Source organism: Diabrotica undecimpunctata, chromosome 10 (genome assembly GCF_040954645.1).
Source record: "Diabrotica undecimpunctata isolate CICGRU chromosome 10, icDiaUnde3, whole genome shotgun sequence".
NCBI lineage: Eukaryota > Metazoa > Arthropoda > Insecta > Coleoptera > Chrysomelidae > Diabrotica > Diabrotica undecimpunctata.
Window position 1 is genome coordinate 55833782 of NC_092812.1, and position 12192 is coordinate 55845973.

The 12192-nt window shown below is 32.9% G+C and overlaps 2 protein-coding genes across 4 annotated transcripts in view; one reads left to right on the plus strand and one right to left on the minus strand.

Annotated features, from left to right (window-relative positions):
• kcc (solute carrier family 12 member kcc) overlaps positions 1-12192 on the minus strand; it is a 334416-nt gene that overhangs the window by 202503 nt on the left and 119721 nt on the right. The window lies entirely within an intron of this gene.
• The window catches only part of LOC140452288 (trehalose transporter 1-like protein), a 35389-nt gene continuing 28174 nt past the window's right edge, over positions 4978-12192 (plus strand). The window contains exon 1 of the mRNA XM_072546456.1: positions 4978-5141. Coding sequence (XP_072402557.1) covers positions 4997-5141 — 145 coding nt within the window. The 5' untranslated portion in view covers positions 4978-4996. The remainder of the gene's footprint in view (positions 5142-12192) is intronic.

A 12192-nucleotide genomic window follows, 5' to 3' on the forward strand; every position in this document is an offset into this window, starting at 1 on the left:
CTATATTACAAAAATGTGAAAAGTTATCTGCGCATAAGTCCACTACAGATCTACAACAAGAAGGAGGTACTCAAAGTTTTCCAGAAAAGTTAGAACTTCAGGTTAATCGCCACGTTAAATCAGATGATGTAGCTTCTACCATACAGAAAGATACAACACCGAAAAAACCTTAAAACACTCATTATTATCAACAGGAAAGAGGCAAGCAAAAAGACCAGAAACACTGAAACGGAATAGAGTTTAAAGAAAATCTGCTAAATGTCTTATTAACGTAGAGGTTTTGAATAGAATTCGTTCAGAAAGCAATGCAAGAAGTTTAAAAAAAACAATAAAAAGCAGATAAAAGCGAAAAATAAAAAAATGAAATCAGTTCTGAGAGCGAAGTAAGTTTACGAATGGATTAAGACTTAGATGCGCCTCTGTTGGAAGATGAATATGACATTCCCAATATAGTAACAAAAACGAAAAAGCATGATTCTACCAAGCTTTGCTACGAAGCTACAAAGTAGCTATTAAATGTGGAAATAAAGCCTACAATCCATTTAAGACGACAAAAGGACTTCTACAAGGCTGTGCTACGTCCCCTACTCTGTTTAAAATATTCTTGGAAAAGACACTCAAACCATGGAGGAGAAAGTGCGAAGGAATGGGCATACCAGTAAGAGACGAATACCTGTACACCTTAAGTTTTGCCGACGATCAAGTAGTCATCGCACAAGATGAAGAAGATCTCAGCTTTATGCTCAGAAAACTAGAAGGAGAATATAAAAACAACGGAATGGAAATAAAATTAGAGAAAACCGAATACCTAACAACAGAAAACAAGGATATGAGAAACCTAGAGATAGACGAGGGAAGACAAATAAATGGAACAGATAAATTCAAGTATTTAGGAACCATAATATCGAACCAGGGAACAACAGAAGAAGATATAAACAACAGACTGAGACAAACAAGAAACTGTATAAGACAACTAAACTCAGTGTTGTGGGATAAGAACATTACGATAAAGACAAAAAAGAGAATATATAATACCCTGACAAGAAGTATCCTGACATATGGGTCCGAAAACTGGACAATAAACAAGAGAAATAGAGGTAGAATAAGAGCAGTAGAAATGGAGTTCCTGAGGAGAAGCTGTAGACTTACAAAAAGAGACAGAATTGAAAACGCAGAGATTAAGCGGAGAATGGGAGTGCAATCAGACATAATCGACTATATAGAGGAGAAGAGACTATCCTGGTACGGCCACGTCAGAAGAGCGGACAGAGGACGCTGGATAAACAAAATCACAGAATGGAGCCCGATTGGAAGAAGAAAGAGAGGAAGACCCCGAAGGTCATTCAGAGATGAAATCGACGAGGCTATGGAGAAAAGAACCCTGCGAGATGGAGACTGGAATGACAGGGAAAATTGGAGAAAACGGTTGAGTGAAGGAAGACAGTGAAAACTGTGGAAATCCTTAGTAGTAGTAGTATGATTCTACCAAAATTATGATTAACTCTTAAATTTTGGTAAAATTTACAGGTGATAAACGTAGGAATGAAATCCATCATTACATTGTAAGAGTAACAGAAATTATTTCCGAAGGTATTGAAGTAGCAGTGACTTTCCTGAGAAAGAAAGAAAAATGTTTTGTTTTACCTACCGTTGTTGACGAGCTGTGAACCAAAAACAGTACATAATTAACTTATTGTATGTCAATTTTACTCGACCATTACCAAATGTTTTCTTAAAACGTAGTTAATATGGGGTGTCAATGTTTTCTTAAAGTGTTGGTAACAATGACATCAGATACATTTACAAAAAAAAAAATTAACTTACAATACAACTTTAACTCACTATTTACTACTTATATAACAACCAACCTAACAATATGCGTAATTTCAAATTTCTAAGTATAGTCATATGCGAGAAGAAAAATATTTTGTGAAGATGTGAAGATCAGAAGACCATACAAGAAAAAATCTTCACAATATTACAAAGAAGCACAAGGATACATTTTAAAAGGATACGTACTACCATTTCTTCTTAATATTGTAAGCTTATTTCAATATAATTGATTTGGGCTTAAGTTAAGGTGGAAGTTCTCCGAAAAAGTACTATTTTCAAAATGGACGTTGAAGTGCCATAATTCATCAGTATTTACGTGAATGAAGACAATTGGAAGAAATGCTTCGAGCATGTTATCAAAGAAAATGTTTATATGTGCAAAATTGACAATAGTTTTGACGATTTGTGGGAAAACACATTCTTCTGAGTCTGATTTAGATTAAAATGTGGTCAAAAGATATGGTCACAGAGAATTGGAGAAGGTAATTAGGCAAGGAAACACCATCACTACTAAACTATTCACCGCTTTATTACAGAGTGCCAAGAGAAACAATAATTGGGAAAATATTGGAGTCAAAATAAATGAGGATTTTCTGAACAACTTGAGGTTTGCAGACGATATAGTTCTTATTGCAGACCGGGTAGATCATGCCTACCAACTCCCTCAAGACCTTCAGAGCTCTTGTACACGAGTTGGCCTTAAAATTAACTTTTCCAAAATACGATACATGACCAACCTTGTACTGGCCAAAAACATTTCAACTAATGAAACGCAAATTGAACAAAAGTATATGGGCTACGAGATTAAATTAGGAATAGATAATCAAACAACAGAGTTAAACAGGGGAATAGGACTAACATGGGCAGCTTACGGAAAGTCTTTAGACCAGATATTCCCCTGTGCTTAAAAAGGAAGGTTTTTGACCAAGGTATATTCCCAGTTCTAACGTATGGAGCAGAAACATTGACTTGCCAGAAAAGTAATCAATAAGATATTGACTATTTACTCCTTATATAACAACCAACCTAACAATATGCGTAATTTCAAATTTCTAAGTATAGTCATGCGAGAAGAAAAATATTTTGTGAAGATGTGAAGATCAGAAGACCATACAAGAAAAAATCTTCACAATATTACAAAGAAGCACAAGGATGCATTTTAAAAGGATACGTACTACCAGTTCTTCTTAATATTGTAAGCTTATTTCAATATAATTGATTTGGGCTTAAGTTAAGGTGGAAGTTCTCCGAAAAAGTACTATTTTCAAAATGGACGTTGAAGTGCCATAATTCATGAGTATTCGCGTGAATGAAGACAATTGGAAGAAATCATTCGAGCATGTTATCAAAGAAAATGTTTATATGTACAAAATTGACAACAGTTTTGACAATTTGTGGGAAAACACATTCTTCTAAGTATGATTTAGATTAAAATGTGGTCAATGGGAGAAAAGATATGGTCACAGAGAATTGGAGAAGGTAATTAGGCAAGGAAACACCATCACTACTAAACTATTCACCGCTTTATTACAGAGTGCCAAGAGAAACAATAATTGGGAAAATATTGGAGTCAAAATAAATGAGGATTTTCTGAACAACTTGAGGTTTGCAGACGATATAGTTCTTATTGCAGACCGGGTAGATCATACCTACCAACTTCCTCAAGACCTTCAGAGCTGTTGTACAAGAGTTGGCCTTAAAATTAATTTTTTCAAAAATACGATACATGACCAACCTTGTACTGGCCAAAAACATTTCAACTAATGGAACGCAAATTGAACAAAAGTATATGGGCTACGAGATTATATTAGGAATAGATGATTAAACAACAGAGTTAAACAGGAGAATAGGACTAACATGGGCAGCTTACGGAAAACTGAGGAAAGTCTTTAGACCAGATATTCCCATGTGCTTGAAAAGGAAGGTTTTTGACCAATGTATATTTCCAGTTCTAACGTATGGAGCAGAAACATTGACTTGCCAGAAAAGTAATCAATAAGATACAAGTGGCACAAAGAGCAAATCAAATAGTTAGAAAAAAACTGGTGTTACGGACGCAACTAAAAGAATTACAACACTGAAATGGAACTAGGCAGTACATGTTGCCAGAGTCAGAGATGGAAGATGGACCAAGAAAATTTTTGAATGGAGATCTAGACACGATGCTTATCGTAATCGAGGACGTCCTACAACAAGGTGGTCAGACGATATCAAGCGCATTCACTACAACTGGATTCAGCGTACGCAAAATCGGATGCAAAAGATTCTTGTTGTATTTGTTTCGTTTATTCTCAAATGCACACCACTGTTGTGCGATCAGAGTCGGTACTTATTTCGTAACAATGAAAAGACCCTTTCGATATATCTGTTACGGGGTAAAACATCCTGATGTCTTAATACATCCTGAGTATGTTTTGGATAGTTAATGAAGATTTATTGTTCTACTAAATCTAATATGAATCTTCTTCTTCTTGTAGTTCCTTCTCCTATCGGAGGTTGGCTATCATCACAGCTATCCGTACCTTATTGGCGGCTGCTCTAAAAAGATCTACTGAGCTGCAGCTTTACCACTCTCTTAGGTTTCTCAGCCAGGAAATTCTCCGTCTTCCTATGGATCTTTTACCCTTGATTTTACCTTGCATTATGAGCCTTAATATCTCATATTTCGCACCTCTGGTAATGTGGCCTAAATGAATATGAATAATATGAATAAAACCCTTCATTGTTATAGAAAAACTGACTGAAATACTTGATATTATTATTAACAATGTGTTAATATACAACAAAAGCCAAATAGTTAAATAACATAATAAAGTAACATTTGGGGTTAACACGTAAGCTCACGATACCTAGCACATAAAAATAATATAAACCTATTTTAATTTTATTGGTAGTACCTTCGAATTATTCGATTTGAAATTGACAAGTATGCATGAAAAAATACTAAAAAACTGTTAATAAGAGCACATATCCCTTAAAGGATATTTATAACCAGAATTATTGTTAAAACTGAAATATTTATAACAATAAATAAACTCCAATCAAACAACAATGAGTAAATATTCAAGAACGACACTGTGTTGTTAGATATATATCTGCATATGTATAAAATATTGCAAGATTTATTTATTGTAGTTCAGTTGAAACTTAGTTATTAGAGAAAATGGTTGATTCCCTTGACAATAACAGTCGCAACAATACCTTGGAAGAATTAGTTAATAATTCTAATCGTGCGCCGGTCGACAACAAAGTTCAGGATGCAAGAAAGAAACCGGATACCTTCTTTCTGTATTTTTCTACCCTTACAGGTAAGTTAAGATTAAGTAAACTACTTTTAAATCGAAATTTTTTTTGCAAAAAGGTAAAAGCATAACTTATAGGATATTTGTGAAACTTATGTAAAATGGAATCTCATTATCAGTTCATCGGTATAAATTTTCAGACAAAGAATTTCGTGTTATCTAGCTTTAGTTTGCTCTGGACTCTGGATTTTAAAGTATGGTAATTACATTATTGAAAAGAATTAATATATAAATTAATTTTATGCCTTTTTTAAGATATTTAATAGATGGGGTGTTTCGACGGTAAATTGAAACGTTTTTGTGGATAATTAGGCATTTACGACTAAAATTTTCTTTAATATAAACATGTATGATAGCATTTATCATTCTTGATATACAGGCATTTAAAAGTTTAAAATTTTTTTTTTTTATTATAACTAATAAATTAACAATCAGAATACAACAATGTATTCTATAAGTTATTGTGATGAGTTTAGGTCCTGTCCCTTGGTCCTGGCGTGATGTGGTCCCCTCCAGTGAGAGAATCACGGGTCCATGTTACTGGTCTGTTGGCCAACGTCGCTTTAGTCTTCTGATAACTCGATGTTGAGGTATTGCGGAAATTAATGGATTGGAGTGTGTGTTCACTTTTTGAATGTATTGTAATTTCTTTTGCTGGTATACTTCTTTCACTGTTGAGATATTGAGATCCTCATAGATTCTTTGGTTGGTTACGTACCAGGGTGCATCAACAATTGCTCTTAAGATTTTTGATTGGCATCTTTCCATAATAGCAATATTAGATTTACTACTACAGCCCCATAGCTCTATGCCATATGTCCATATTGGTTTGATAACTGTTTTATAAATTAGAATTTTATTATTTATTGACAGCTTGGAGTTTTTTCCAATTAACCAATTGATTTCTTTTTGTCTTAGTTGTATTTGTTTTCTTTTTTTGGTGATGTGTTCTTTCCAACACAGGGTTTGGTCCAGGTGTAGCCCTAGGTATTTGGTTGTTTTAGTCCTGAGTATTTCCTCATTGTTGATATATATTGGTGGTGGTGTTTCTCGTCGTAAAGTAAAAGTTACGTGGGTTGACTTGTTTTCATTTATTTTTATTTTCCATTGTTTTAGCCAGTTTTCAAGCTCATACAAATAGTCTTGGAGTTGTTGTGTAGCTATGTTAATGTGTTTGTGGCTTGTAAGTGCTACTGTGTCATCTGCAAATGTGCCAATTGTTACGTTATGTGATGTTGGTAGATCAGACGTATATAATATATATAATAAAGGTCCCAGGACGCTTCCCTGTGGAATTCCCGCCTTAATGGGATGCGTTTTGGATATTTCTCCATTTACTTTTGTTCTAAACTGTCGGTTTTCCAAGTATGATGTAAGTATTCGAAAGAATGGTGGTAATATTTGTTTAATTTTATAAAGAAGTCCTTTATGCCAAACCTTATCAAAAGCTTGACGTACATCTAGTGATACCATTGGGCAATATTCCTTTTCTTCTAATGCGGAATTGATTTTATGGGTTATTCGGTGGCATTGCTGGATAGTTGAGTGTTCTCGTCGAAATCCAAACTGATAATTTGGTATCCAATCTGCGCCTGTAAAGTCTGGATCTATTCTTTTTATTAAAAGTTTTTCTAGTAATTTGGAGATTGTTGATAACAGACTGATAGGTCGATAGGATGAGACTTCACTTGGATCTTTTCCTGATTTTGGGAATAATAGTATTTCTGCAATTTTTAGATTGTTAGGCCAATAATTACATCTTAATATTGCGTTAAATATATATGTAAGGATTACTATACCCTTTTTTGGTAATTCTTTTAGCATTTTTGGTGTTATTAGGTCAATTCCTGGTGACTTTTTGATATTTAGTCTTAAGATTTCTTCTTTAAGTTCTTTGGGTGTTGTTAATTTTATTGGATTTACTGATGGTTGTTCTGAGTTTAAATAATTAATAATTTCTTGATCTTCTTCATTGTTGTGTGGTTGGAATACTGTTGCTAAATGTTCAGCAAATAATTCTGATTTTTCTTTATCGCTTCTTGCCCATTGGTTCTGTGTGTCTGTGGTTTTTCTTACTGGTGGGGATATTGCTTGAGGTTTTAAGGATGAGTTGATTGGTTTCCATATTGAATGGTCGTATCTATTAAGTTGTGTTACATATTTTTTGACTGACTCTTCTCTTGCAATTTTTAGTTGTGTTTTTAATTTATTGGTTAAGCGATTGTAAAACGTTTTATCCGCTGGATTCCGACTTTGTTGCCATTTGGCTCTTGCTCTTCTTTTTTCAGCAATGAGCTTTTTAATTTCTAATGGAATATTTATTCTTTTCTCGATTTTATTTTTATCTGCATCGTTCGGTGTCGCTTCTTTTGCAGCGTTTTGCAATAAAGTTATAAGGTTGTTTGTAGCTGCTTCTATTTCTGAAGGGCTTTTTAGTCTTACATTTAGTTTAATGTTTTCATCCAGTATATTTCGGTAAAGGTTCCAATCTGTTCTAGGTCCATGCAGTTTTGGAGTAGGTTGTTTGTTAATAACGCATGTGCTAATTGTTGCAATAATTGGTGAATGATCTGAAGATAGATCATAACTTGGAACTATGTCCATAAAGGTGTTAGATATTCCTTTTATGATGCAAAAATCTAAGAGGTCTGGTCTTTTTTTGGGGTCCGTTGGCCAGTATGTTGGTGTTCCTGTTGATAAATATGAGTATTTATTTTCTTGCATTAAGCTATAGAGCTCTCTTCCCTTTGTTGTTATTAATCTTGATCCCCAGTAAGTGTGTTTACTATTAAAGTCACCAGCTGCGATAAATTTTGGACCTAGAGTATTGAAGAAGGATCCGAAATCGTTTTTTTTTATATTGTGCTTTGGAGGGCAATATACTGCTGCTATTGTTATTTCGTAAGGTAATGAGCACACTTTAATTACTGTAGCTTGGATATAGTCTGTTATATAACTTTCCATCATGAAATGTTTAATTGATTGTTTGATCAAGATTGCTGTACCTCCATGGGCTGTCTTGTCTGGGTGGTTAGTATGGTACGTTAGATAATGAGGTATTTTAAAATACGATTTGTCTGTAAAATGTGTCTCACTTATTAATAATATATCTATAAAATTTTGTTGTAGAAATATTATCACCTCGTCCTTATGATTCAGCAGGCCATTGGCGTTCCATTCAGCTATTCGTAAAAAGAATTTTATTTGCATACGAGTTTACTTAGCATGTTTATTACCATGCTGTTTTGTTGCAAGATTTGATTAAACATGGCTTTGAATTCTTCTAAAAACTTCATAAGAATAGTGTTTGGATCTTGGTTATCTGAAGGAGCAGCAGGAGGTTGTCTATTACTCGCTGCCTTAGCATAGCTTACATTTGGTCTTAAAAAGTTTAAAATGAAAATTAAAAAGTATTATAGATCAACAACTTATGTTTTTTTTTTCAAAGTTGGTCAACACTATGCTCTTTACGAATGTACTACTTTCACACTAACTTTTAAAAGATATAACCAATGATACATTTTCCCGCCTATTTTTTAAGCAACTAAAGTAACAATTTTTTGTGTCTTTTAAAATCTCGTTTCATATTTGGCTCAAGATATTTGATTCTAAACAAGAGTCTGTGACTTGTTAGATAATTTCTCAATATTGTTAACTAATGTAGTGGGTATGTAAAATTTTTAATACTGCTTGTATTTGGGATAACCTTGGTTAGTTAAACAATAAAGTTTTAAACTAGTTCCCAAAATTATTTTGTTATTAAAAATATATTTTTCTTTTGGCAAATCTTTTTTCGGAAAGCTTGAAAAAATAATATAGGAAGTAAAGAATAGATAGTAAGAAATTGAGATAACTGGTAAACAAGCTCGCATTAGTGGAGTTAGATCGTAATACTAGACATCTTGAAATATCTATACCTGCAATGTGATATTTGCTCCTGAATGAGCTACAGATCGAAAAACAAGAGATGGGCTAATATGCACGAGAAAGATCTCGTTACTCGATGTTATAGCAACATAAACCCCTAAATCACATTTGTTGAAAGGCATAGGACAAATGTTTGAAACGAAAGAAATCTACCATAGATTAAAAATTTAATTTTTTTTTAATTTGACAACTTCTTAAGATGTTGAATTCTTCAACACCTTAAGTACCTGTACTTTAAAATAGTTTATTGTAAAATATTCTAGGACTAATGGTAACCAAGATATGGTTCGTCAAATTGTGATGCTTGCAATGATTTGTATATACTTAAATGTACAAAGAAATAATTCTCCAGTCGCAGTTGTCAGAGACGAAAATGCCACTGAATCTCTAAAAACCATACAAACAAGCTGCATTTTGCTAAGAATATTAATTTTGAGACCACAAAAAGACGCAAAAAAATTACAAATTCCATATTTTTATGTTCATGAATGAATGATAATGCAACAATTAAAATGGATTTTATTTCCTAAAAATTTATAAACAGAACAGACTACGGGACTATTGACTCGGCAATTCGAATGAATATAATTTTACAGTTTTGCAGCGTGGGTTTCGCCGTTCTGGGAAACTGAAATCAGCGTTTGAACGATCCTTTGCGGTTCACGGTTCATGCATTAATTTGACCGAGCAACGTGTCGCGATCACACAGTTCGTTTCGTAAACACTAGACAGCGTCATTCATAGGCAGGATTCATAGGGTTATTAGAACGATATGGTCACAAAATGTGATTGTATCAATCACGGGTCTTCGAAAAGATCAGGTCTTTGTGAACGGATCGTTCGTGACCTTCTCATCACTAGCATAAACCCAATTCTAAAGCCGCGAAAGTCATCTTTGTCTTGATGACCTTTTGCTGTAAACTTTTTCGTGTAAAACCCACTCAAGCATTCTATATCTATATCGCTTTTAATTTCGTGACCAGAGCAAATTATATTTTTTTACTGTTTGTATATTTCTGCAAGTCTGAAAATGCATAAAAGTGTTGATATTTTGTCCATATTTTTAATTTCTGATCTGATAGACACGTATCAAGTGATTAATAGTACGTGCATTAGATAATATCTTGGTAGATTAAACAAAAAAGTGTTAAACTAGATTTTAAATAAATTTTGTCGTTACCGAAATATTTTTTTATTTTAATACAGTAGACTCCCTCTATAACGAGAACTGAAATGGCAGACTAATTACCTCGTTATAAGCGGATCTCGTTATATCCAACAACAATAATATTGTGCATACATATGAATATGTAGTTTTCTAAAACATTAACTTTCTATAGTGAAGCCATTCGGAGCAATATAAGATGCTAATAAATATTGTTTGAATGGCGTTTTTAAAACAAAGTTGTTTACTTTTATTGTCAATGAAATGCATTAAAACAAAAAAGAGTTGTTTACTTTTACTGTCAATGATATATGTTAAAACAAAAAATCTGTATTCTATAAATATGTATAAAGCGTATAAAGTTATTTTGTCATTTTTGACTGCTTTAAATTGTCCAGTATTCTATCTATCATATTTTCTAAAGATGTGAAACAGTTTTATGCTTCTTCATTTGCGTTTTGTCCTTGGATAAAGTTTCTGACAACCTTTAAAACACATTCCACATCTTGTCTATTAGGACCCATATTATTAGGTGTGAATGGTCAACCCAATACAATGACACTTGTGAATCATAAATTTTACATTTCCGACTAAGAATCATAAATTGTAAGAAGTTTATTGCGGGCGGCCCGCAGTTAAAAAGGGTATTTATTTATAGCTATGGCCGGGCCAAAACGTAAAAAACACGTTTTGCAATCTTATTTTCTCTCGTTATAAGCAAATTTACCTCGCTATGAAGGGTTATAGTTCAATAGAAATTTCACGGGACATCTAATGTACCTCGTTATAAGCGAAACCTCGTAATAACCGTGTTCGTTATAAAGGGAGTATACTGTATTATAATAACTTGGATATTATTGACTTAAGAGGAAAATCAAAATAACGGTTTAAAGGAATAAATAATGTGAATTAATGCTCAAGTATATGTTCTCACAACTCTCTATTTTGTGTTAGCTATCTATAATGCTCTAACTATGGTGATTACATACTTCGTTTGGCCGGTGCTCTTATTAAAACAATAAAGAAAAAACAGCTGAAAAAATATTATGCAGCTATTTGAAAGTTCTAAAAGGTATATGAGAGATAGCTAATGACTAGACTTCGGCAAATATGCATATTGTGCATATTTTATGCAAATATTTCATATTTTGACATATTTGTATAAAAGTTTGCATAAAGTGCATAAAAGTTCAGATTTTTATACTGTATTTGAAAATTTTTAAACATACCAATTTATTTCAATTCTTCTATAAAATTTTGTAGTCATTTTAATCAAGAAATGATCTAAGTACGTAATCTCTACAGGTACAAAACATTTACAATTTCAAAGAAGATCAATTTAAGTAGCCCTCAACATTCTTAGAAAGTCTCGGTCACTGAGGCATTCAGTTATTGGATAATCGCTAAGGGTTCGCTCATTTGCATTTTATGATCTAATCCTCAAATCTATCTACAATTTATTGTATCTTAACAGCAGGTAAACGGCTAATAGTTTTGTTCCTAATTTAGGGATTTTCCAAAATCTCCCAGTTTATTGAATTAGGTACCTAAACATTTCTAATTTGATGCTCAGATTTGTAAATCATTTTTGTTTTGATATTCAAAGCGTAAACACTCGTTGTGCGTAACAAAAAGGAAGATTGTGATTTTATAATGCCTAAAACAACCAGTGCTTCAACTTGGATTAAACCTTATAAAGAGCTGTCTATGGATATGGGAAAAATCTACTGTTTAGTCTGTGGCAAAATTGTAAGTATCTAATATTTTCTATTAAATATCTAATATTTCATACATACAGGGTGTTTCCAAATGACACTTACAACGTTTGACTGTAGATACTTCTCGAAAAATTGAACAAAACGATATAGTTAATGAGGGGTCAAACTTATTTACTTTTCGAGATACAGGGTGTTAAAATTAAAAAAAAAAATTCAATTCTTTTAGTTAATAACAACAATAACTTTA